The sequence below is a fragment of the Cnephaeus nilssonii genome, assembly GCF_951640355.1.
Source record: "Cnephaeus nilssonii genome assembly, chromosome: 4".
In the NCBI taxonomy this organism is placed as follows: Eukaryota; Metazoa; Chordata; class Mammalia; order Chiroptera; family Vespertilionidae; genus Cnephaeus; species Cnephaeus nilssonii.
This window is the reverse complement of record NC_137075.1, coordinates 83,566,101-83,593,970: the sequence shown is the minus strand read 5'-3', so window position 1 is coordinate 83,593,970 and position 27,870 is coordinate 83,566,101. Positions and strand designations below refer to the sequence as shown.

The following is a 27,870-nucleotide window of genomic DNA, read 5'->3' as shown; positions in this document are numbered from 1 at the left end:
AGATGAAGAGACAAAAGACATTATTTCAATAAGCTTTAAATGAACAGACAAACATTTCCCGTTTGTGATACACCTTGACTTTCTTCACTGCTGCAGGTGCTGAGGTGACACTGACTGAGCACCTCCAAGAGAAACCCAGTATTTTGCCAGAGGGACTGCTGGTCTGCTAAGATCAATACTTAAAAAGAAAAAAAAGGACAACTTAGGTTTTGATAATCTTACTTTTAAAAATGTTGTTACAAAGATGTCAGTAACTATCCAAATTCACTTAAAATTTAACACCACTTAATTTCCAAAGATACTTTGGGATCTGACTGTTCTTGAAGGAAAGCCTCGGCCTGAACCTACTAGAACTTGGCTCCTCATAAGAATGTGTTGGAGGCAGGTGTTCTGCAAAGGAGAACTTGAAAAGAAATGCTACTAAATACGAGTCCCCTCTTTAGAAGCCAGTCCACTGCTGTTGCTCTATGGCAGGCTCTCTTCAAAGAGGCACGTGCAGAAGGAAGTTAAAAGTCCTCTAGACATCCCCTTTGCAGGGGATAGCTCTTGAGTATAAAGTCAATTTTCAATGTGTCTTGCCATCATTTTTTTGACTCAAGCCCCAAATTAACTACAGTTATCTTTAGCATCTAAGACAGCAGGCATTATGACCTTCTATCAAGGCATGTGGCATAGATGCTAAAGCACCAGTTTTACACGGTGAGACCCATCTTAAAAATCAATGCATAAAGTGGCAGAGCCTCTAAATTAAGAGATTTTGCTTAATTACAGAACACTGTACTGTCATAATTGCTATTTCATTGTGAGTATGAAGTTCTCCACTTTTCCTTAGAACTGCATTCCATCTTCCCTGAGAATAGGGTTAAGAGAAACATCAAAACTCAAAATGCCCAGGGCCTTTTAAAAGACAACACAATGGAATGTCTATATCCACTTGCAATGTGTTGTTTCTACTCTAAAAGCTTTCCTTTACTCCAGGTTTTAATCTCACCTCCCTCCAGACTCTAGGAATACAGGTGGAGAGGGGCAAGGTGAGACAAGAGACTGAGAAAGTGAGCAGCTGTCGTGTCGGCTGTTCTCACTGGATGGCAAACAGCCATGGACTGAGGCTGGAACCTGAACATTTAATGCTGGTGTCCTATTGACAGGATGAGCGGGATGATGCAACCCAGAACCAGGGCTGCCACCTCCAGGCGGCTGAGGCCTCTCCCTCCAGTGGCATCGGATTTGTGACTGTGCCCCATTCCGCCCACCTCAGGGAGGACATGTACTGTGGCAACATAAAGAAATGTCCCGGCAGAGAAAAGCATGGCCACTCCAGTGGCATTGACTTCTGAAAGGGCTTCTTTACTGCTCTGTGAATTCAGAAAGAGAGAGAAGAAAAATTAAGTCAAGTACAGTTCAGGGTCAGGAAGAAGTCCCAATGAAAAACCACTCAATATTCACAACATCTTGAGATGAGATGCAATTTTACGTTGTTTATGGGAAGCTTCCAAAGAAGGTTTTAAGGCTATAGGTGATGTACACACTTCAAGCCTGGTTGAACATGGTTGGTCTGTATTATTCATAAGATGGAATCAACAGTATTAATGCAGATATTAAATTTCATACACTCGATTCATTTACTAATATTTAACAAACTAGTGGCCTGGTGCACCAATTTCGTGCACGGGGGGAGGGGGGGGGGAGGGCTGTCCCTCAGCCCGGCCTGCACCCTCTTCAATCTGGGACACCTTGGGAGATAACCAGCAGTCAGACATCCCTCTCACAATCCAGAACTGCTGGCTCCTAGCTGCTCCCCTGCTGGCTTGATTGCCCCTAAACACCTATGCCTTGGCCCTGCACCTGGGACCCAGGATTCCTTCCTCCAGCCGACCACAGGCACCCGGGATCTGGGCTTCCTTTCCTCTGGTTAGCCATAGGTGCCTGGGCCAGCTGCAGCCGCAGTAGATGGTGGGGAGGTGGCTTCGCCTGGGCTGCAGCCGCAAGTGCTGGCGCCCGGGACCACAGGGTGGGTGGCTTCTCTGTCTACCAGGCTGTAGCCAGCCTCAGGCGCTGGCACCTGGTTTCTCCATCTCCCTCAGGATGTGGGGCAGGTGGACATGAGGCTTCTGCAGCTGGCTGCGGCCTGGGATCACGAGGCAGGCGGCTTCTTCGTCTCCCAGGCCGCACCCTGTTCAGGTGCTGGATTCCAGTTTCTCTGTCTCCCCTAGGATGTGGGGCGGGTGGACGTGGGACAGGTGGCTTCTGTGGCTGGCTGCGGCCTGGGATCATGGGGCAGGTGGCTTCTTGGTCTCCCTGGCCGCAACCATCCTCAGGCGCTGGTGCCCAACTTCTCCAACTCCCACAGGCCCAGAGCGGCTGGGGGGTGGGGCCACCTCCATCTTTGTCGGGTTAATTTGCATACTCACTCCTGATTGGCTGATGGGCATAGCAGAAATACAGTCAATTTGCATATTTCTCTTTTATTAGTGTAGATCAGTGATGGGCAACCTTTTGAGCTTGGTGTGTCAAACTTCGCCACAAAACTGAGTATAACTCGGGTAGTGTGTTACTTTGAGGAAAAAACTAACTCCAAGACTCTAGTCGCAAATGTTTCATCCTCAGGAGCAGCAAATGTTTCATCCTCGGCATGCAGCCGCGTGTCATCAGAAATGGCTACGCGTGTCAGTGCTGACATGCGTGTCATAGGTTCGCCATCACTGGTGTAGATACTGCCTATGTATCAGGCAGTAGGCCAGATGCTTGAGATACAGTGGCAATCAAGATGTGTACCTGCCCTCAGAGCCTAGAAACATCTCATAAGCTAATTTTAGCTTTTCTATTTCAAAAGTGGACCTATGGACTGAGACAATTAATTAAAATTTTAAGAAAAGATTATGCCATAAGTATAACTCCATGCCTCCAGAATTATCCTACATTCCTGTCAGAAGTTCTAAAAACTTACACTGATCAATGAAGTGATAAATAGGGTACTATTTTAAAAGGAACTATATATTGTTCATGGACTGAAAAAAGGCTCTTCAGGTGAACTGAAAGGGGTTTTATAGCACCTCATTTGATAGCACACTATCCAGACCAACAAATTCTTGATTAACAAAGCTTAACCACTCTTTAACCATCTCATTTCTCATGTTCCTCTTAATACAAGTTTTACTATATCAAGTATGAACTGAATGATACTCAGAAGACTCAATGACCTTCAGAGAGTACATGGGGGAAAGTAGTTCCCAAGAACCAGCTCTAAGTTAGTTTGGTTCTAAAATTTTCTCCTATTGCCTGTCAGTTGACATTTCAGTAAAATGGGGAGGGTTGCTGCTAAGAACTACATACCTAATAGACAGGATTATAAGGCATGGGAAGGTCCATCTTGAACAACAGGGTCTGAGCTGACAAATGACTCATGCCACTTCAGGTGATAAAGAACTAGATATTTATTTATTTAGTAGAGGCCCGGTGCACAAATTTGTGCACAGGTGGGGTCCGGCCAGCCTGACCTGATCGGGGCCAGATCAGGGCCAAATAGGTCTGGCTGGACTAGGGGAGAAAGGGGACGAGGGAGGTTGGCTGGCCGGCCCCACCCCCTGGTTGAACTCGGGGACAAACTCCCAGTAGAGGGGAAAAATTGCATATTACCCTTTTATTATATAGGATTATGTAAGTATCATTGGTGTATAATATTGTGTTAGTTTCAGGTGTACAATATAGTGATTCGAGATTTATATACCTTACAAATGTGATTGCCTCACCAAGTCTAGTAATCATCTGTCACCATGCAAACTGATCACATTATTGACTTTATATTCTCCGTCATCTTTTTCAACCATCCCCCCACTCCCCTCCCCTCTGGCATCCATCAGTTTGAGCTGTTTCTATGAGTCTGTTTTTATCTTGTTTGTTTATTTGGTTTCTTAGATCCCAAGGAACTAGATATTTAATATTCAGTTGTACAAGAGCTGGGAGTAGAAGAATCTGAGTCTTAGCTGAATGTAGACATCTCTGCTCATCCCCTACTCTTCTCAAAGCTGCTGCATGCTTGTCACTCACACTTCATGTGCCTACCTAAACATTAAATATGCATTGTGACTTATTATGTATCTGTCAAATAAAATTAGCATGTCTGGTTAAGTTTAAGTTATATTATTTTAAAGGTCATATATTTGTGCAAATATTTTTGGAACTTATGGGAAAAATGTTTTAAAATTAAATGAATTAAGGAAATGCTCTAAATTTATGAAGAGACTTGGAATTAAGACATTTACCTTGTACAGGTTTTTACTAATTTTATCTTCCTTCCTTCCTTCCTTCCTTCCTTCCTTCCTTCCTTCCTTCCTTCCTTCCTTCCTTCCTTCCTTCCTTCCTTCCTTCCTTTCTTTCTTTCTCTATTTCTTTTATTGATTTTGTAGAGAGAGATAGGGAGAGAGAGAGGGAAACATCTATTGGTTGCTTCCCATATGCACCCGGACTGGGATATGTGCCCTGATTGGGAATCAAACTCGCAACCTTTGGTGTATAGGACAACACTCCAACCAACTGAGCCACACTGGCCAGGGCCTAATCGTATCTTTAGTTTGAGGAACTAATTTAATTAAAAATTCAATGTAAGAGACCCTAAGTTCTAGTACATAACAAAAGAATAGGAATGAGTTAGACTTACCTTACTTAGTCCTAGGAATGTCACCATGGACATAACTGGTGCTGCCAGTGCAAAGACCAGTAAGTGCTTTCTGATTCGATTCCGCTCTAGGCCAGCATGCATTAAGAACGAAACCAGCCCAAAAGCAGCTGGTGCCTGGAAAAGAAAATTTATCCCTTATTACTCCCGAAGTGTGGACTGCTTCTACATTAAGAAGTACGTATCATTTGATTCAATTTTCAGGAAAAAAAAAAAGACTGACTCTGCCTTTTAGGACTTAATGTTCTAACCTAAGAAAATATCATATGTGTGTGTGTGTGTGTGTGTGTGTGTGTGTGTGTGTGTGTGTGTATGCATGTTTTTGGGTAGCAGAAAAAGAGAAATAGTCAAGAAGAAAGTATAAAAAATATTTATAAACCAAAATTACTATAAAATATAGAAATCTAGAGAGAATTTAACAGTTTGTGTAAGACCATAATAAATAAAACCCTTTTGCCCGGCCGGTGTGGCTCAGCGGATTGAGTGTCTTCCCATGTACCAAAAGGCCCCAGTTTAATTACCAGTCAGTGCACATGCCCGGATTGCAAGCTTGATCCCCAGCAGGGGGTGTACAAGAGGCAACCAATTGATTTTTCTCTCATTGATTTATGTTTCTCTCTCATCAATGTTTCTATCGCTCTCTCCCTTTCTCTTCCTTTCCTCTCTATCTAAAAACCAATTAAAAATATTTTAAAGCCCTAGCCGGTTTGGCTCAGTGGATAGAGGGTTGGCCTGCGGACTGAAGGGTCCCAGGTTTGATTCCGGTCAAGGGCACATGCCTGGGTTTTGGGTTCGATCCCCAGTGGGGGGCGTGCAGGAGGCAGCTGATCAGTGATTCTCTCTCATCATTGATGTTTCTACCCCTCTCTCCCTCTTCCTTCCTCTCTGAAATCAATGAAATCAATAAAAATATATTTAAAAATATTTTAAAAATACAAATAAATACAAATAAAACCGCTTCAAGTGAAAGTTTAAGAAAATGATAGCAAAAAAACAGTGAGGACAGACTTATTCAATTCTCTATAATGAACTGCAATCATGAAAATAACTAAAACAATTTCCCATTCCAGAAAAACATTATGACCAAAGACAATTTTAATTATGAATATATTCAATATTAAATCTTACACCAAAATTTTGCTTACCTTATGTAGCATTATTGCCACAAACACAATTAACTGGACACTAGTCTGTGAAGTAGAAGCTGCTGCTCCCAATGCAACACCATCAGCTAAATTTGAAAAAAGCAAGACATAAAGCACCATAAATAACAACAACTATAAATATCAACAACAACTATACAGTGTAGTGGTTGACTGAGTGAACTGTAGAATCAAGTAGAGCTGGATTTAACTCTAAAGTTTACTTAACCTTTCTAAATCTTAGCCTTCTCATCTCTAAAATGGGTTCAATAAAGTATATATTCTTAGGATTTCCATGAGGGTTAAATGAGATAATATATGTAAACAGCTTAGCACCTGGCCCACAATATTTGATATGTCAGCTATTACTTTTGCTGTTATTGGAAAAAGTATGATACTCAAAAAATCCACTGATAAGCCCTGGCCAGGTAGTTCAGTTGATTAGAGTGTCATCCTGACACACCAAGGTTGCAGGTTCAATCCCCAGTCAAGGCACATACAAGAATTAATAAATGCATGAATGAGTGCAACAACAAATCAATGTTTCTCTCTCTCAAATCAATTTTTAAAAATGCAATGATAATCAAATTGTAATAACATAAATATCAAAGAATTTCAAAGGAAGCATCTCTGCATCTTGCAGATCCAAAAACAAAGACACAAGACTCTGCATAGTTGATATATACATAATGAATAAATGTTGGTTGAATGGATAGATTTTTTTGTTAGAAAAGCATGTGATACTAGAAAGGTCCAGATAATAGTGTGCCACCTTCCAGTCTTGTTTGTCACTGACAGAATCCTACCATGGGATCGGTTTTGGTTATGATTCTAAGGCATGCCCAGTCAACAATGCTGAGACTTCTGCACTCTACAGCCCACCTCTGATAAACTGACACTTTGGGTATATACTGGGCAGCAGCGCTGTTCAGTATAAAAGTGTTGCCCTAACCAGTTTGGCTCAGTGGATAGAGCGTCGGCCTGCGGACTCAAAGGTCCCAGGTTCGATTCCAGTCAAGGGCATGTACCTTGGTTGCAGGCACATCCCCAGTACGGGGTGTGCAGGAGGCAGCAGATCGATGTTTCTCTCTCATCGATGTTTCTAACTCTCTATCCCTCTCCCTTCCTCTCTGAAAAATATCAATAAAAAATATATATATTTTAAAAAGTGCTGGGGCTCTTTTAAGATGAGATTCTTGAGCAAAGATCAGCAAACTTTTTGTAAAGGGCCAGATAGGAAATATTTTAGGCTTTGTGGGCCATTTGGTCTCTTGCAACTACTCAACTCCACCATTAATTGTACAAAAGTAGCCACAGATAGATTATATGGCTTTGTTCCAATAAAACTTTATGTATGGACACGGAAATTTGAATTGTATGTAATTTTCATGTGCCATGAAATAATCTTTTTTCTTAACTATTAAATAATAAAAAAACAAACACTTTTAAGTTGTAGTCCTGCCACTGAGTATACTAGGGCTTGTGCTTGTGGTGGGGGGCTTCATTAAGTAAACCTTTCCCTGAAGGCCAGCCCAAGAGTGGTCCATGTGGATGGTCCCTGTGATGTAAACGCTAAGTGTCCCACTATGCAACAGAAAAGAAAAGGGTTCCCTACCTGCAGCATGGACGACCAGACCCAGCGTGGTGGTGATTTTGGAATTGCTAGGCCTTGCTGCTTCTGGATCTGAGGTAAAAATAAGCAAGGCAGACATTAAGCAATGTGAAACAAAAACCGTTAGATGCCCTCTAACCTGGAGGTAGATGAATCCTTTGAAAGCTCTTCAAGTAGATTATTTTTCTCAATACTGTCTTTTTTCTTCTGCTTCAAACACTTAGAAGTTTCCCCTGTCCGGCAGAGGTGGATAGGAGGGAAGTGTTCATTTGACCCAGCTACCTCCCAGCAGTTGCTGACTGTTAAACGCAGTAAAAACAGGAACTCACCTAGTTTCAAGTGTTGACTAGGGAGTCAGAATTTGCCTGCTTTAGGTCATTCTCCTGTGTCTTTAGATAGTGGTTTTTTAAATTTTGTCCAGAGTTTAGTTATCTGTAGGGAGGTTGGTCTGATAGGAACTTACTCGCCTACACCAAGAACAGAACGCCAATGCCATTAATTTTGATCATCTAGTCAAGGAATTGTCTAATTTCTTCATTTAGGTACTTCTTTTTCCTTTGCAACTAAAAAGCAAATAAAAATTTACCCGCCCTGACCTAGTCAGTTTGGCTCAGTGGATAGAGCACCGGCCTGCAAACTGGAGGGTCAAGGGCACATGCCTGGGTTGTGGGCTCGATCTCCAGAAGGGGGCATGCAGGAGGCAGCTGATTGATGATTCTCTCTCATCATTGATGTTTCTCTCTCTCTCTCCCTCTTTCTTCCTCTCTGAAATAAAAATATATGTAAAAACTAAATTTACCCCCGCCCCTAGATTTAACATTCAACTGATGATACTTGCCTGAGACAATTTTTACTATGAAGGCTGCAAAAATGATAATTTTCCAACTCCAGTGTTCTTTCTACATTTACCAGTTGGCATTCAGCATTCCACTGTAAGTACCCTCCCTTCTCCTTTTATTTTCTTTCTCCTACCTCCCCCATCCCCTACCTAACCTACTTACCTACCCCCCAGCCCCTCAGATGGGCTCATCGATGCCCATTTTTTCAATGCTTTACATTTCATTATTATTCTTAATTATTTTGGTGCTCTGATTGTCTTATATCTGGCCAGTGGGAGCCCCTTCAAGCTGGTTCATAATACATCCTGTGACATGTTTCCAACTTCTTCCTTCCTGCCTGCTTTTTTTGACCCTTAGATATCCCAAGCTCGTTTTGTGGCTACCTTGCCACTGTCCTGGAATTAGCCATTTCTCTGAAGAATAGCAATAGCTCATTGCTATTGGGGTTTCTTTTTTTCTAGGCCCTCCTGCAAACAGAGCTAGGAGACACATACATACATGTATATATAAACATACATACATATACATACATACCTAGATATATATATATGTAGGGTGTCCCCAAAAATGTATACATGCTAGTACTTTAAAGCTGATAACTCAATTTTCACTCTGTTTCAGGTTTAAGTCATCTTACCTAATAATAGACAAACATGCAAATTGACTGCACCTTCGCTACGCCCACAGCCAATCAGAGCGAACAAGATGGCGGTTAATTTGCATATGTGGGCGCTGAGTGGCCTGGGTCCCGTAAACATCCTCCGGACCCAGGCCGCTTCAAGACTGTAGGCCCGTGCTTAGGTCCTGGGCGGCAGAGGTCCCAGAACGTCCCCTGGCCACTGGGAGCCTTGGTGAGGCAGGAACATTCCCGCGTCTCTAATGTTCCTGCCCCCAAACACTTGCATCGGTCTGGGTCTGGGAAACATCCTCCGGACCCAAGCCCCTCAGAGCCTATAAGCCCACGCTTAGGTTCTGGGTGGCAGGGGTCCCAGAACGCCCCCTGGCCACTGGGAGCCTTGGTTGGGCGAGAATGTTCCCGCCCCCAAACACTTGCAGAGGTCTGGGTCTGGGAAACATCCTCCGGACCAAAGCCGCTCAGAGCCTGTAGGCCCGCGCTTAGGTCCTGAGCAGCAGGGGCCCCAGGACGCGGCCTGGGTCCCGTAAACATCCTCGGGACCCAGGCCACTCCGAGCCTGTAGGCCCTCGCTTAGGTCCTGAGAGGCAGGGGTCCCAGAACGCCCCCTGGCCACTTCGAGCCTATAGGTGCAGGTGCCAAGGGGCTGGGGGCGGGGCGGGGCGGGAACATCCGTGTCACCATAGTGCCCCCAGCCGCTTGGGAATGCTCCAGCACCAAGAGGCAGTTTGGGTCCACGCCCCCAGCCTGGCGCACACGAAGGGGGGCTGGCTGCTGGCCTCTGGGGTGTGTGGAGACCCTGGCGGCCACCGCTGCGTGCGGCCCAGGGGTCCCTGCATGCCCCCCAGCCTGGCGCCCATGGTCAGGGCTCATACAGGAGGCAACCAATCAAAGTGTCCCTCTCACATTGATGTTTCTCTCTGTCTCTCCCTCTCTCTTCCACACTCTCTAAAAATCAATGGGAACATACCCTCAGGTGAGGATTAAAAAAAAAAAGAAATGCATATCCTATGAAAGACATATCTTGAAAATGCCTAAAGAAAGTTGTCATTTTTTCTTGGTGAAGGGACTGGAGTCCGTGTTGATGAAAACACCTTGGTGGCTGTGGTGACTGGCAGTGGCTGCAGCAGCGGGGTGATGGGGCTGGTGCCTTCCCCTGATCAGCTCGGTTGCCTCCCACAAAGGGAGGCCAGACTGCGGCTTAGGCCCGCTCCCCATGGGGAGCGGGCCTAAGCCATCAGTAGGACATCCCCTGAGGGCACCCAGTATGTGAGAGGGGGAAGGCTGGGCTGAGGGGACCCCCCCCCCCTACCCCTAGTGCACAAATTTCGTGCACCGGGCCCCTAGTTTGAAATAATGGGTGAAGCCAGATTTAGCTTTGAACAAAGCAAACTTATCCTAAAGTGCCACTAGGATAAATAAAAGATACAAAACCGACAATAGTTGATGAATTGAGGGCACACAAATACCGAACGAAATGATTCTTAATGTTTGCAATTTCATTGCCTCGAGTTATCAGCAGTTCCTGGACCAATGCCTGAAAACAGGCATTGACTAAAATATTTTTCATTTCTGTAGATTCTTATAAATTTTGAAAATGAACTGTATGTTAACAAACACTGACGTTATAATCATTCAAAGTGTGTATACCTTTTGGGGGAACACCCTGTGTGTGTGTGTGTGTGTGTGTGTGTGTATGTGTGTGTATGATTTCATTTTATTTTTTTAATATGGAGAATATTAACATGTTTCCAAAAGGCATGCCCAGGAAGTGTCACACCTTCCTAAAACCATTATGTCCTATCATGCCCTCCCACCCTACCCGACCCCTTACAGGTAACCAACTATGTTTTCTACCTGATCCTATGTTCCTATTTTCCTTCTTTCTTACACAAAATATAGTATGTGATAGAAGGGAATTTACATTTTTGCTTTTTTATTCACTTAAATAATATCTCTTAGAAATCTCCCCCTATCAGTTCAGAAATCTGATTCCTCATTCTTTTTCAGTTATATAGAACTTCATTATATGTACACACCAAACTTCATTTAACCAATCTCCATTATTAGACATTTATGTGGTTTTATAATAATAAATAGTCCTGCATTGAATAACCTTGTACATAAGTATTTTCATATTGGAGCCATGTTATTGGAATATATTCCTAAAGTGGGATTTTTTGGTAACTACATACGGAGTTTTGTTATATATTGCCAAATTCCCCCTCACAAGGACTGTGCCATTTTGCATTCCCACAGCAACAGATGAGAGCCTCTGTTTCACTATAGCTTTGCCAATAAAGTGTCTTGTTAAGCTTGTAAGTTTTTGCCTGACAGGTGAGAAATGGTATCTCAGCAGAGTTTTGATTTGCATTGTTCTTATTTTAAGTGAAAGTGAAGAATATCTCTTCATATGCTTAAGGACCATTTTTATGAACTATCTGTTTGCCTGATTTTCTACAGTTCTTTTTAGGCCAAGGATTCTTAATCTGGGGTCCAAAGAGGAGAGCACAGGTAGAACATAGGGGTGACTGTGACCTTACCTTGGAAAAAAAAAATGCATTTTTATATTTACTAACCTTTAATTAAAAATCAGCATTTCCTTTAATTATGAATGTAGACAATAAATTACAAATAATATTTGCACTACTTATATTTTGCCAGAACCCATATAATTTCATATTAGTTGCAGATATCTTGATATTACTGCTCTCATTCATCACTACTTTAAATTAAGCACGATTAGTCTTCCTATCTGTAGATGCTCATGTGACAGAGCTGGGCAACTATCAGGCATCTCTGCACCTAACAGTCATTCAGCCGCCAAATGGTAAAAGTCATGGGATCGCTGCCCACTAGGGACCAAAATATCTATGCTGCTTTCCAGCAGTTCCTATCTGCAAAATTCTGTCAACGTATTTGAAAAGAGATATCTGTAAACCCCTATATCTATTACAACTCTTTCAAGTTTATTTCTATTATGATGCCTTCAAGGTTGTATCATGGGTCAAAGATGTTGACCTCACCAAAGATGAATTTGGTGATCTTAAGACAAAAAAGTTACTATGACTGGAACTACATTTTAAAAGTCTTAGAGAATTCTAGTTGTTCTTGAAAGAAGTTTATCTTTCCTTGATAAGCAAGCTACCAATGTGCCTACATATATTTGTAAGAAAATATCTTTGTGAATCAGGACTTTTTAAACTAGTGACCATGAAAACAAACATCCAAATAACTGGATGTTCAACTTAACACTTATATTGCCTTGATAAAGCCCATTTCACAATTTAATGTTCTTAGTCAAGCTAAGCAACAGTAGTAGCTGTCATACAGATTTCCTAAAAAATAAAACTTAACTCTACTTCTGATTTAAATGTATTATCTCATTATTTAATGCATTGATAAGAAAGACATATATTACTAGATCACAAATTTGTTTTAATGTTTTGGTAACCATAATTCAATGTAATTGGTTTTCTCTGTACCCCTACCCACTATACTTTACATAATAAAACCCTAATATGCAAATCGACTGAACAGCAAAAAAAAAAACAAAAAACAGTCGCTATGAAGTGCACTGACCACCAGGGGGCAGACGCTCAACGCAGGAGCTGCCCCCTGGTGGTCAGTGCGCTCCCATAGGGGGAGCACTGCTCAACCAGAAGCCAGGCTCATGGGTAGAGAGCACAGTAGCGGTGGCAGGAGTCAAGGAGACCCGGACTGCAAGAGGCCCCCCGCCCCAGCCCCCACACCTCAGTGCAAGCATGTCGTGCACCAGGCCTCTAGTGCTTTACATAATTAAAAACATTATTCCAAAAACAGGTCCACAGGCTTTTTTGAGCTCCATGGCACAAAAAGGTTTAACCCTTTGCACTCGCTTGCTTTTTCTCAATTCCTGCTACCGATGCTAACCATGTCGAGTCACACTCGACATCCGAGTGCAAAAGGTTAGGAACTTCTGCCCCAGTATGCATATATGCATAACCCATGCACACAGACAATAGGGTGATGAAGGCCTGGGATAAGGGGGTGAAAGGTAGGGAGGGTATCAGTGGGCTAGAACTAGAAGGGATCAATGGGGGAGGAGGGAAGAGGGACATATATAACTAGAGGCCTGGTGCACGAAATTCGTGCACGGGGGCGGGTGTGTGTGTGTGTGTGCCCCTCAGCCCAGCCTACACCCTCTCCAATCTGGGATCCCTCTCACAATCCAGGACTGCTGGCTCCCAACTGCTCGCCTGCCTGTCTTCCTGATTTCCCCTAACCGCTTCTGCCTGCCAGCCTGATCACCCCCTAACCACTCCAATGCCAGCCTGATTGATGTCTAACTGCTCCCCTGCCAGCCTGTTTGCCCCTAACTGCCCTCCCCTTTAGGCCTGGTCACCCCTAACTGCCCTCCCCTGCAGGCTTGATCGCCTCCAACTGCCCTCCCTTGCAGGCCTGGTGCCTCCCAACTGCCCTCCCCTGCTGGCCATCTTGTGGTGGCCATCTTGTGTCCACATGGGGGCAGGATCTTTGACCACATGGGGGCAGCCATATTGTGTGTTGGAGTAATGGTCAATCTGCATATTATTCTTTTATTAGATAGGATAGAGGCCTGGATGCATGGGTGGGGGCCAGGTGGTTTGCCCTGAAGGGTGTCCTGGATCAGGGTGGGGGTTCCCTTGGGGCATGGGACGGCCTGAGCGAGGGGCCTGTGGTGGTTTGCAGGCAAGCCACGCCCCCTGGCAACCCAAGCGGAGGCCCTGGTATCTGGAATTTATTTACCTTCTACAATTGAAACTTTGTATCCTGGAGTGGAGCCAAGCTTCCTGCTCGCTCCGTGGCCGGCAGCCGTTTCTGTTGGGGTTTGTGTATATCTTCTATAATTGAAACTTTGTAGCCTTAAGCGGAGGCCTGGGCCGGCCAGGGTGTGTGTAAAGCGGGGGACAACCGTAGCCTCCCACTCTTTCCAGCTCCATGGCTGCTGCCATTTATGTTTGGATGTTTACCTTCTATAATTGAAACTTTGTAGCCTTGAGTGGAGGCTTAGGCCAGGAAGGGAAGGCGGAAAGCTTGGCTTCATCCGTTGCCTGGGAAACCCAAGCCTCAGCTCTCTGTGGCTGTAGCCATCTTGGTTGGGTTTATTTGCATACTCGCTCTGATTGGCTGGTGGGCGTGACTGGTGGGTGTGGCTTGTGCATGTAGCAGAGCGATGGTTAATTTGCATATTACTCTTTTATTAGGTAGGATAGTTTCAACAATAAAGATTTAAAAAAATAATTAAAAAAAGAAAATTGATGAACCACTGTTACATGTAACTAAATGGATATTATCAACATATATTGAGTGAATTATGCCAAATAAAAAAATACAGTACTTAAAAAAAAAGACTCTGCCCCAGACTCTTAACTAAACTTGAAAGTATTAAGATAACCAGGGCAATACTCAATAAACACTCTCTTGTGTCACATGTCACAACTCACTAGCTCCCCCAACTGAATAAAACGCTCACACAACTCACTAAGTTCCCCCAACGAGTAAAATGTTCACAGGAACCTGAAGAAGACAAGTTTTGGCACTAAATCAGGCCAGTGACACATTATTCAATCATTTGTGATTTTCTAAACTGCACATTTAATACACTGCCCAGAAAGCCTTGGAATCACTTACCATCAGTAGCATACACGTGGGAGCTGCCAATCTGGTCCACCAGCAACATGAAAACAAAGCCCAGTACGAGGGAAACACCAATGTAGGCATGCAGCTGTGTGTGGTGGTCATGGCTGTGCTCATGTTCATGGGCAACTGGTATTACTGCTGCTTTGTCTGATGCAATCACATCCTGTGTTTCACTCCCTTGGTGATGTTTTCCTAGAGCAGAATGAACCATAAAGAGAAAAAATGTTTTCCTCTTAAAATGTTTTCACATAGAAGCTTTCATTCTTCTTTATTTCAAGCTCTACTTACTTTATTGCAAAATCATCCATTTCCTATATTGTAATCCAGCCAAATTCCTTCAACTTAAAGTTCATGATGAAAAAATTCCCAAGTGTCTTCTGCTTTTGGCATGCAGACCTTTTACCTGCCTTTTATCTCAAAACCTAGGAAATGGAAGCAAATCACCAAGCAAAAAAGCAATCTTAATCCCAAGGGATATGGTCTCCAAAATCTTCCTTTTAAGCTGAGAAAGTCATGCCAATCTCATCATAAACCACAGTAAGTTTTATTCTGATGAAAACAGGTGAATGAAGAGCAGTAACAAAAAATAATTTCAAACTTATCTAGTTTTATATCTCGGTCAATATAAAAGTTGCAAACAAACAGCAAATTGAAAATAAAATTTAGCTTTAAAAAATATCAGGGGGCAATTGCTAACTAGAAACCAAAAGGGGAAGAGCGGTTTAAATGAGGCACATCCTGTCCTGAACGGTGTGGCTCAATTGGTTGAGCGTCATCCCATGCACCAAAAGGTAACCTGTTGGATTCCCGCAGGACACATGTATGGGTTGTGGGCTCCATCCCCAGTAGGACGTGTGCAGAAGGCAGCATCTCTCACATGGATATTTCTCGCGCACATGGATGTTTTTTCTCTTTCTCTCTAAATTTAATAAAAACATATTTTTAAAAAATAGAGGCACATCCTGCAGTCTAAATTCAGTTCTAGAATTATCATGAGATTTGGAATTACAGTAAATAACACCTGGCTAAGTAATACTATTAGTTATATTCATATATATGACACGTGAAACAGAAATGTGTCAATGCCAGAATCCTTATCTTTGTTGTGTTTCACGAATAGAGGCTAACATACTAGACATTTATCATTTATAATTAGATTAAGCATTTTTACCTTTAATTAAAGAAACTGAATATTTTAATTATTTAAAAGTCATTTTTGAGGGGCACAAAGCACATGTCATCTGAAGGTAATAAAAACCTATATATTTTTCTAATTACTGAAAGATTTTTTGTTTTTATAGCTTTTTTAAAGCTTCTTTTATTTTTTTAAAAATATTTTTCATTGATTTTTTACAGAGAGGAAGGGAGAGGGATAGAGAGCTAGAAACATCGATGAGAGAGAAACATCGACCAGCTGCCTCCTGCACACCCCCTACAGGGGATGTGCCCGCAACCAATGTACATGCCCTTGACCGGAATCGAATCTGGGACCTTTCAGTCCGCAGACCGACGCTCTATCCACTGAGCCAAACCAGTTTCGGCTAAAGCTTCTTTTGATATGGTAAATATACATAACAAAATTTACCACTTTAACTTTTGTTGTTAATCCTCACCCGAGAATATTTTTCCATTGATTTTTTAGAGAGAATGGAAAAGACAGAGAGAAACATTGATGTGATGAGAGAAACACATTGAATGATTGCCTCTTGCAAGTGCCCTGACCAGGGCCCGGGCCAGGGAGGAGCTTGCAACCAAGGTGCAGGTGCCCTTGACCGGAATCAAATCTGGGACCCTTTGGTCCGTAGGCCGACGTTCTATCCGCTGAGCCAAGCCAGCTAGGGCTTACCATTTTAACATTTTTAAGTGTATAGTTCCCTAGTATTATGTACATTCAGATTGTTTTGCAACCATGAGCACCATCTACCTCCAGTATGTTATGTAGTAAGTGTTAAGTGCTCACTAAATGTTCAGGAATGTAGTTATATATTAAATGGAATTCCTTTGGGAGAATCTTTTTTTTGTGTGTGTGTAATATATTTTTATTGATTTCCAAGAGGTAGAGAGAAGGAGAGATAGAAACATCAATGATGAGAGAGAATCATCGATCAGCTGCCTCCTGCACACCCCCTACTAGGGATTGAGCCAGCAACCAGGACATATGCCCTTTACTGGAATCGAACCTGGGACCCTTCAGCCTTCAGGCCGATGCTCTATCCAAACTGAGCCAAGCCAGCTAAGGCTTGGGAGAATCAGTTTTAAACATTTTATGTTAAATATTCACCTGAATATCTGGTCACATACAATACTGAGCAATAAAATAATACTGGGGGGAAGGAAGAGGAATGGGCAGGGAAAAAGCAGACACCAGACATTTTAGCAGACAAAATAAAAGATAGAGAACATAGACCTTATTAGCCCATGATTATCTGTGTTTCAGAATCCTGAGAGTAGAGTAGCGATTTTCACCTGGTGTGCCACAAAATTTTTAAAATGTGCAATACCGGATCTCTTCTCCCTTAGGTTGTCAAATTAAAAAACGACAACAGCCAACATAACAATAGCCGTCTGGTGTGAATGAATCAAAATTATAACTATTTTTTTTGTCAGAGCGGGAAAAAAGTAATATATTTTTTGGTGTGCCTCAGAATTTTAGTAATTAGTTTATGTGTGCCATGAGTTGAAAATCCCTGGAGGAGCCTTGGCAGGATGGTTCAGTTGGCTGGAGCATCGTCGTGTTCACCAAAAGGTTCAATTCCCTGTCAGGGCATATTCCTAGGTTACAGGTTCAACCCTCGGTCCGGGTGAACACCAGAGTCAATCAACTGATAGCTCTCTCTCTCTCTCCTTCTCCCTCTCTTCTAGTCCCTTCCTCTCTCTCTCACAAATTAATAAAAACATACCCTCAGGTGAAGATTAAATAAAAAAGAAAACTGCTGGAGTAGAGTATAACAAGACTCTTAAAGAGCTCCATTCTTATTAATGAATGATAGGATGAGTTAAACATAATTGGAAATATAACCCAATCTTTTTATTTAAGTGTAGAGCAAAAAGAGAAAAGATGATAAGTGTACCTCTCTAAAGAATCTGATATGTGGCATTCTTGGAGCAATTCATGGGAAATCTATCTTGAACCATTCCTGATGACAAGTTTTGATGATTATCTATTTACTAGAGGCCCGATGCACGAAGATTCGTGCAAAAATAGGTCTTCCTTCCCTTGACTGCTGGCTTCCCTCCGGCACCCAGGACCCGGGCCTTCACTCTGGCCGCCGCCTTCCGCCTTTACTCCGGCCCTGCTGCCCTCCTGTAGCTCCCTCCACCCCCTCTCCCCCATAGCAGGTGTCCCACCCTGCCCCGGCCACTCTGCGCCTGCGCGCCCGCACTCCCCAGAGGCCCGGAGCGGCTGGGGCAGGGGCGGAACACCTGCGTCGTTGCTCCCGGCCACCACCATCTTTGTCGCGTCAATTTGCATATCCCCTCATTGGCTGTGGGCGCTGCCATCTTTGTCATGGAGTGACGGTCAATTTGCATATTCTGTCTTTATGAGATAAGATGAATACATCACATTTATATTTAGGTCTTTGACCCAACAGCCTGCTTTCCTAAACATGTTCCAAAGAATTTTGATGGTTTCAAATTTTAGCTGCACAGAACAAGCACTGCAGTATTCAAGAAACCATGTTCTTAAAACTTGTGTCTATGAAGACAGTTTTCTCACATGAATGCTGATAATCACCTCATTCCAGTGATTTTAGAGCTATAATTATAGAAGAACATGTGATTCTTTTTTACATCAATTAGTACTTAATAGTGCTTATTAAAGTGTCAGAGAGCTCAGTTAATTAACACGATATACTGAGCTCTGAAAAAATATGTTAATTATCATAATTGCAAGATCCTCAAAAGAACTGAACCATGGGCTGTTGTAACATGTAAACAAACTCCTTTCTTGAAGTTTAGAGAAAAGTTGGTTTGATCTACAAATAAAGAGAGAGAGAGAAAAGGTGGGGCGGCGGGGGGGGGAGAGATAAAGCAGCAGAAACAAATTATTGTGACTAAACTCATCAGTATGAAGAGAGATGTGGAAAATTTGGAGATAACTTAATTTAAATAAGCTAACATCATGGTTGAGCTACCTCAAAACATTTTCATAGAGTGGAGTATTAGTATTTACTTTTTATAAAGAACTTTGAGGCCCGGTGCACAAAATTTGTGCATGGGGGGGGGGTCCCCCTCAGCCCAGTCTGTACCCTCTCCAATCCGGGACCCTTGGGGGATGTTCGGTTGCTGGAGGCCTGATCAACTGGCAGTCGGACATCCCTCTCACAATCCTGGACCGCTGGCTCCTAATCGCTCACCTGCCTGCCTGCCTGGTCACCCCTAACTGCCCCCCTGCTGGCCTGATCGCCCCTCACTGCCTCTGTGTGCTGGCCTGATCACCCCTAACTGTCCACCTTGCCGGCCTGGTCGCCCCTAACTCAACCTGCTGCTGGCCAGATCACCCCCAACTGCCCCCTCCCTGCTGGCCTGGTCGCTCCTAACTGCACCCTCCACTGGCCTAGTTGCCCCTCACTTCCACCCCCCCCCCCCCGCCAGCCTAATCGCCTCCAACTGCCTCCCCTGCTGGCCTGGTCACCCCCAACTGCACCCCCCCCCCGCTGGCCTGGTTGCCCCCAACTGCCCCCCCCCCCCCCGCCAGCCCGGTTGTCCCATGCAGCCTGCTGTTCAGTCATTTGGTTGTCCCTCACTAATCCCCCTGCCGGCCTGGTCGCCCCACGCAGCCTCCTTGTTCAGTCATTTGGTCATCCTTCACTAACTCTCCTGCTGGCCTGGCCGCCCCATGTAGCCTGTTTGTTCAGTCGTTTGGTCATCCCCCCTGCCAGCCTGGTTGCAGGCAGCCATCTTGTAAGGGCATGAGGGTCAATTTGCATATTACCTCTTTATTATATAGGATGATGGGACTTGTGTGCTAGCCAAAATGTAGTGGGTTAATATAGAGAGATCAACCAATGAACTTGTATGTATATATGCATAATCTGGGACACAGACAATGGGATGGTGAGGACCTGAGGGGGAGAAGAAGGGGGAGGGCGGGGGGTGCGGGGGGAGGTGGGAGCGGGATGGATGAGGTTAATGGGGGGGGGGGGGAGGAAGACCTATGTAATGCTTGCAACAATATAAAGTCACTAGAGCCTCTGTCATGTACTGATTAAAATAAATACCCTGTTCAAAAAACATCTAACTACCTGAAGACTACATAAAGTAAGCAATATCAACAGGAGAGAGGGCAGCAAAAACTTCAAAAGAAACCCTGTCCTTCTGGCCAAAGAACCAGAAAAAGGGGCTGCTGAGAGGTACTGGTGGGGAGGGGAAACCCCTTCCCCTCTTCCTATCCCCCACTTTTCTTTCCCAGTCCTGACTTGAAGGCAGCCCCCGTTGCAGAACTGCATGGCAGTAATGTAGTAGTTAAAACTCCAGTAATAAAAACAACAAAAACACCATCTTTCTGGCACAATAACTGGAAAAAATAGCCCCAGTGGTCTGAAAAGTATGAGGGAAACTCAAGTTATTCTGTTCTCTTTTCTCCTGTCACTTTGCCCTGAGGGCAGCCCAAGTTACATGAACTATGCAGTGACAGTACAGGCAGCTAAAATTCCTACAGAAACTTCTTTCTGGCCGGAGAACTGATGGGGGTCCCCTGGGAACCAGAGAATATGAGAGAAATATTGGAAAGAGCTGGGTGGGGGGGAGCGATGTTTCCCCTAATTCTGTGTATAAATGATACAAGTCCAAGATGCACCCCACCCCTGAACCGAGTAGGGACATGACAGACCCAAAGCAGTATTGCAAAGGCTTTAAAAACTGAACTAAGTCCGGTGGCTTGGCACAGTGGTTGAGTGTTGACTTATCAACAAGGAGGTCACAGTTCCATTCTGGGTCAGGGCATACACCTGGGTTGCGGGCTCAATCCCCAAGGGAGGACAGGTTGGGGGCAGCCGATCAATGATTCTCTCTCATCATTGATGTTTCTAGCTCTCTCTCCCTCTCCCTTCCTCTATGAAATCAATATATATATATTAAGGTGACCAGATTTTAACATTGGTAAAGCGGGACACCATTGACCGGAGGGGGGGGAGGGTCTTTTTTAAAAAAAATATATTTTATTGATTTTTTACAGAGAGGAAGAGAGAGGGATAGAGAGTTAGAAACATCGATCAGCTGCCTCTTGCACACCCCCTACTGGGGATGTGCCCGCAACCAAGGTACATGCTCTTGACCGGAATCGAATCTGGGACCCTTGAGTCTGCAGGCCGACGCTCTATCCACTGAGCCAAACCAGTTTCGGGCCGGGGGTGGGGGTGGGGGGTTCTTGATTAAAAATTTGGTCTATATTGTAATTGCTTTTGGTTTTTTTAATAAAAGGAAATTCACTTCTTAGATCATCGTTGAATTTGCATCCTCTTTTCTTACTCATTGTTAAAAATCTAAAAAAAGTAATTTAAAATTATATTATAAATTATTATATACATATTGCTTAAAAACACAGTAAGTAGGTACATAATTACATGAACATATTTTATTGTTAGTTTATAAAGTAAATTAATTTGATTGTTATAAAGTAACTATATTTTAAAAACTATTTTAATCCTATATTTCTTTCTAAATAATAACTATACTAACTTGTATTATTTTTCCTCTGAATTTGCCGTAATGCAAGTCGTAAGTGTCACTTTCAAGGCCGGCGCTAGACTTTTTGCCGCCACTATAAAATATAAATAATACGAGTACTGTCTGCTAAATTCAAGAAAATTTATGTATTTATGAAATAAATAAATTACTTACCTAAATTATCTGAATAGCTGATTTGTAATGACATCACTTGTTTAACTAGCTTACTAGCACGCAGTATGATGTGTATCGTCTGAGAGACAGTTACAAAATGTTTTCATCGTTGCCAATCCCAAAAAATGCCATTGTTCATTAAGTCCAAACAATGGTGGTCGAATTCTAACAACTGATCAACAATGCGAACTTTGATAAGCAGTTCTCGATAATCAGCTCTCAACAATTATTTGTTATTATTAAAGTTTAACATTATAAAATTAACAAAAATAATATAAAACTCATATCCTGGCTAAATAGCCACATGGCCGCCGAAAACCGTATATTCCCTTCCTGTTCTCCCGCCGTTCCTTAGCTTGTCGTGCATTCTTTCCAAAAATCGGGACTTTTTTAAAACGCCGCGGGACGCGGGACAAATTGTTAAAAATCGGGACTGTCCCGCCAAAAGCGGGACGTCTGGTCACCTTAATATATATATATATATATATATATGTATATATATATATATATATATATGGAATTAAAATTGGAACCATCACCCAAAAAAGGCAACAGAGAACTGGCAGTCTGACCGAACCACGTTAACTGCCTGCTAAAACGGAAAAAAAAAAAGAAAAAAAAAATTCTTCAGAGGATTTGAGAGGACCCAGAGTCTCAAATTATAATATTAAAAATGTCCAGGATACAATAGAAAATTACTTGACATATAAAGAAAAAGGAAAATATGGCCAATTACCAATGAAAAAGCTAACCAACCCAACCCCAATATAGCTCAGATACTAGAATACTGTACTCAAAAGACTTTAAAGCAGTTATAACTATGCTCTCTGAGGTAAACAACTTTCAAATGAATGGATGTCCTCAGTAGAGAATTAGAAACTATAAAAAGGAACGAAGTAGCAATTTTAGAACTGAAAATATATCTGAAACAGTAAGTTCACTGGATAGGATCAATAGCAGAATGGAGATGACAGAGGAAAGAATCAGTGAACTTAACCACAAGGGCAGAGTTGAACAGTACCAACAGAGAGCACATGGCTCACAAAATCTAAAATGTCTACTATCTGACTCTTTACAGAAAAGGTTTGCCAACCTCTGGTTTAAATACACAAATTAGGCCCTGGTCAGGTAGCGCAATTAGAGCATCATCCCGATACTCCAAGGTCGCAGGTTCGATCCCATCAGGGCACATACAAGAATCAACCAATGAATGCATAACTAAGTGGAACAGCCAATCGCCTCTCTCTCCCACCACCCTTTCCTTTCTCTCTCTCAAATCAATCAATAAATTTTTAATAAAAATAAATAAACACACCAGTTAGAGGTTATCAAATTAAAATTTAAAAACATGATCCAACTGTATGATATTTATAAGAAACCCACTTTAAATATAATGAATGACAGATAGATTAACAGTGAAAGGATCAAAGAAGATATACCATATAAACACTCATCAAAAGAAAGTTAGAGCCCTAACTGGTTTGGCTCAGTGGATAGAGCGTCGGCCTGCGGACTCAAAGGTCCCAGGTTCAATTCCGGTCAAGGGCACGTACCTTGGTTGCAGGCACATCCCCAGTAGGGGGTGTGCAGGAGGCAGCTGATCAATGCTTCTCTCTCATCGATGTTTCTAACTCTCTATCCCTTTCCCTTCCCCTCTGTAAAAAATCAATAAAATATATTTAAAAAAGAAAGAAAGAAAGAAAGTTAGAGCCTGGCTGGTTTGGCTCAGTGGATAGAATGTTGGCCTGTGGGATTGAAGGGTCCTGGGTTCGATTCTGATCAAGGGCATGTGCCTCAGTTGCAGGCTTGATCCCGGCCCTGGTTAGGGTTCAAGAGGCAACCAATCAATGTGTGTCTCTTACATTGATGTTTCTCTCTCTCTCTCTGTCTCTCCCCCTAACTTCCACTGTCTCTAAAAATCAATGGAAAAATATCCTTGGGTGAGGATTAACAAAAAACAAAACAAAACAAAAAAACAAAAAAAAAGCTGAAGTGGCTATATTAATATTATATAAAGTAGACTTGAGAACAAGGAATATTACCAGGGATAAAGGGGGACAATACATAATGATGAAAGGTCAATTCATCAGTAAGACACAGCAATTCTAAATGTGTAGACACCTAACCAAAGAGCTTCAATATGCATAAAGCAAAAACTAATATAACTGAACAGAGAAATGTACAAATCCACAATTGTACTTGGAGACTTCAATACTCGTATCGCAGTAATCAATAGAACAAGTAGAAAATCAGCAAGGATATAGAAGACCAATATTACCAAACAACTTGACCTAATTGACATTTATAGAACACTCTACCAAATAACAACAGAATACACAATCTTTTTAAGTGTACAAGGAACACTCAGCAAGATAAACCATATTCAGGACCATTAAAAAAGTATTTACAAATTTGTAGGCATTCAAATCATATTAAATATGTTCTTTGACCATAATGAAGTTAAACTAAAAATCAGTAACAGAAAAAATATGGTGAAAGAACTGGAAATTTAATAATTCACTTCTAAATAACACATAGGTCAAAGAAGAATTTGGAAGGGAAATTAGAAAATATTTTGAACTGAATAAAGATAAAAATATATCAAATTCCTGGGATGCAATAAAATAGTGCTTAAAGGGAATTATAGCAATAACTGCTTATACTAGAAAAGAAGAAAGATCTCAAATCAATAAGCTTTTACCTAGAAAAACTTAAAAAAGAAAAGCAAATAGGTGGAAGAGGGTATGGGGGGGATAAACAATGATGGAAAAATGTTAAATTTAAATTTCAAAAAAGAGCAAATGAAGCCTAAAGCAAGCAAAAGGAATAATAAAGAGCAGAAATCAATAAAATGGAAAGCAGAAAAATCAACAGGGAAAAAAAAAATCAATGAAGTCAAACGTAGTTCTTTGAAAAAAAGTAAAACCGATGAACCTCTAGCCAGAATGACCATATTAAAAAGAGAGAAGACAAATTATCAATATCAGGAATGAAAGAGAAGAAATTACTACAAATATTAAAAGGATAATAAAAGATTACTATAAACAACTTTAGGCCCATAAATTCTTCACCTTAGAAGAAATGAATCAATTCCTTGAAAGACACAAACTTCCAAAGCTACTAAAGAAGAAATAGAGAACTTGAATAGTCTCGTATCTATTAAAGAGATGGAATTTATAGCTAAAAGCCTTCTAACATAGAAAACTCCAGGTCCAGATGGTTTCATTAGTAAATTCTAGCAAACATTTTGGGAATAAATATTTTTAACTCTATGCATTCTCTTCCAGAATACAGAAGAGAGAACACTTCCCAATCCTAAGGGCCCAGCATTATCCTAATAATAGAAACCATACAAAGACATGGTAAGAAAGGAAAAGCATAAGCCAATATTCCTCATGAACTGAGACACAACAATCCTCAACAAGATAAAAACTCTCAGCAAAGTAGGAATAGGCAAAAACTTCCTTAACCTGAAAAGGGAATCTATAAACAACCTACATCTAACATCATAGACAATGATGAAAGACTGGCTGAGAACAAGGGACACTGTCCACTTTCATTCCTAATCAACCTCATAATGGGTGGTATAGTCCATGCAATAAGGAAAGAAAAAAAAGCATATTGGAAAGGAAAACACTAAATTGTCTTTATTCATAGATGACATGCTTACTTATGTAGTAAATCCCAAAGAATCTATAAAAAACTTCTATAAAGAATAGTGAGGTTAGCAAATGTCTAAATACCAGAATACTGAAAACAATTTTGAAGTATCATTTACAACTGTACTAAAAACATGAAATATTTAGGTATAAATCTAACAAAATATCTATAGATCTGTCTATTAAAAATGATAACACTCACTAAATAAACCAAAGAAGACCTAAATAAATGGAGAGATATATTATGTTCATGGATTGGAAAACATAAAATTCTTAAGATGTCAATTCTCCCCAAAGTAATCTACAGATTCAATTCAAACTCAATCAGAATCCCAGCATGATTTTTTTTGGTAGATATTCACAAGCTCATTCCAAAAAATTTTAAAATATATATTTTATTGATTTTTTACAGAGAGGAAGGGAGAGGGATAGAGAGTTAGAAACATCAGTGAGAGAGAAACATCGATCAGCTGCTTCCTGCACACCACCTAGTGGGTATGTGCCTGCAACCAAGGTACATGCATGCCCTTGACTGGAATCGAACCTGGGACCCTTGAGTCCACAGGCCGACGCTCTATCCACTGAGCCAAACTAGTTAGGGCTCATTCCAAAATTTTTATAGAAAGGCAAAGGAACTAGTTTAACCAAAACAATTTTGAAAAATAAGAACAAAGTTAGAAAACTCCATTGTCTGATTTCAAGATTTGCTATAATGCTACAGTCTTCAAGACAAGGTAGTATTAGCAAAGCACAGACAATACAGATAACAGGGAAAAATAGAGAGTCTAGAAATAGACCAAACACAAATATGGTCAAATGATTTTTACAAAGGTGTAAAGACAATTTAATAAAGAAAGGAGTCTTTTCAACAAAAATTGTTGGACAACTATCCATATGTAAAAAACTAACCTTCATTTTGTATTCAAAATTAACTCAAAATGGATCATAGACCTAAATGCAAAACCTAAAATTATAAAACTTCTAGGAAAAAAAGAGACAACTTTGTGAACTTAAGTCCAGCAAAGGTTTTACGTATGACACCAAAAGCACAATTCATTTAAGAAATAACTGATAATGTAGACTTCATCAAAATTTAAAACTACTTTGTGAAAAAAGCTATTAAGAGAATGGAAAGATAAGTCACAGACTAGGAGAAAATACTGGCAGATCACACATCTGATAAAAGTCTTGTACCCAGAATACATAAATAACTCTCCGAACTCAATAATAATAATAAAATTGAATTTTTAAAAAATGAGCAAAAGATTTAATATCACCAAAAAGAATATAACAATGGCAATCAAGCACAGGAAAAGATGTTCAACATCATTATCATTAGGAAACTGCAAATTAAAACCACATTGAGATACCACTACCCTCCTAATAGAATGACTAGAATAAAAAACTAAAAAACAGCCCTAACTGGTTTGGCTCAGTGGATAGAGTGTCGGCCTGTGGACTGAAAGGTCCCAGGTTCGATTCCAGCCAAGGGCATGTACCTTGGTTGCGGGCACATCCCCAGTAGGAGGTGTGCAGGAGGCAGCTGATCGATGTTTCTCTCTCATTGATGTTTCTAACTCTCTATCCCTCTCTGTAAAAAAATAAAAATAAAAAAACAAAAAATATATATATGACTAAAACAAAACAGACAATGCCAAGAGCTGGCAAGGAAGAGAACCAACTGGAACTCATACATTAATGATGGGAATGCAGAATGGTACATCCACTTTGGAAAAATTTTGGCAATTTCTTATGATGTTGAAAACATGTACCCAGCAATTTCACTTATAAGTATTTACACAAGAGAAATAAAAACTCATGCTTACACAAAAGCCTGTACAAAAATGTTTATGGTGACTTTATTCATAATCATCCAAACTGGAAACAACCCATATGTCTTTTGACAAATTAAGGTTCATCCAAACAATGGAATGCTAGTCAGAAATAAAAATGTACAAACCATCCTATATAATAAAAGCCTAATATGCTATTTGTCTGGTCATCTGTTCAATCAAATTGTAATATGCTAATGATATGCTAAGGCTGCTCAACCGCTTGCTATGACATGCACTGACCACCAGGGGGGCAGATAGTCGACCAGTCGACCAGTGGCTATGACATGCACTGACCACCACGGGGCAGACGCTCCGACCAGTAGGTTAGCTTGCTGCTGGGGTCTGGCTGATTGGGACTGAGCCAGACGGGCTGGACACTCCCTGGAGCACTCCTGTGGCCCCTCCCCGGCTGACCAACCTCCTGCGTCCCTCTCTGGTCCTGGTGGGGTCCCTCGTGCATTGGTGGGGTCCCTCAGTCTGGCCTGCGCCCTCTTGCAATCCAGGACCCCTTGGGGGATGTCAGAGAGCCGGTTTCGGCCCAATCCCACAGGCCAGGCCAAGGGACTCCACTGGTGCACAAATTTGTGCACCAGGCCTCTAGTTAATACATAAAACAATATGATAACTCTCAAATGCACTATGCCAAGTGAAAGAAGCCAGACTCAAAGGCTACAAGATTCCATATACATGACATTTGGAAAAGGCAAAACTACAGGGACAAAGAAGAAATAAGGTTTGACTACAAAAGGGCAGCATGAGAGAATGTTCTTTTGTATTTTGATTGCAGTGGAAATAACACAACTCTATGCATTTGCCAAAAATCACAGAGGTGTACACCAAAAAAAGTGAATATAAAAATATGTAAATAAAAATAATAAAATAAATTTTAAATGATGGCTTAGGGCTGGAGACTAATCCATGATGAAAGGTTAAAGAGAAAGGAATGCTTATTTTTAGAAAAGTAGGTTTA

The 27,870-nt window shown here is 41.6% G+C and overlaps 1 protein-coding gene across 1 annotated transcript in view; it reads right to left on the bottom strand.

Moving 5' to 3' along the window:
• Positions 1-20: 20 nt before the first annotated feature.
• Positions 21-27,870, bottom strand: part of SLC39A9 (solute carrier family 39 member 9) — a 38,802-nt gene continuing 10,952 nt past the window's right edge. Inside the window, exons 3-7 of the mRNA XM_079767615.1 lie at positions 14,555-14,755; positions 7,433-7,501; positions 5,821-5,906; positions 4,658-4,792; positions 21-1,355 (exon numbers count right to left, since the gene is read on the bottom strand). Of these exons, the coding sequence (XP_079623741.1) occupies positions 1,125-1,355; positions 4,658-4,792; positions 5,821-5,906; positions 7,433-7,501; positions 14,555-14,755 (722 nt within the window). The 3' untranslated portion in view covers positions 21-1,124. The remainder of the gene's footprint in view (positions 1,356-4,657; positions 4,793-5,820; positions 5,907-7,432; positions 7,502-14,554; positions 14,756-27,870) is intronic.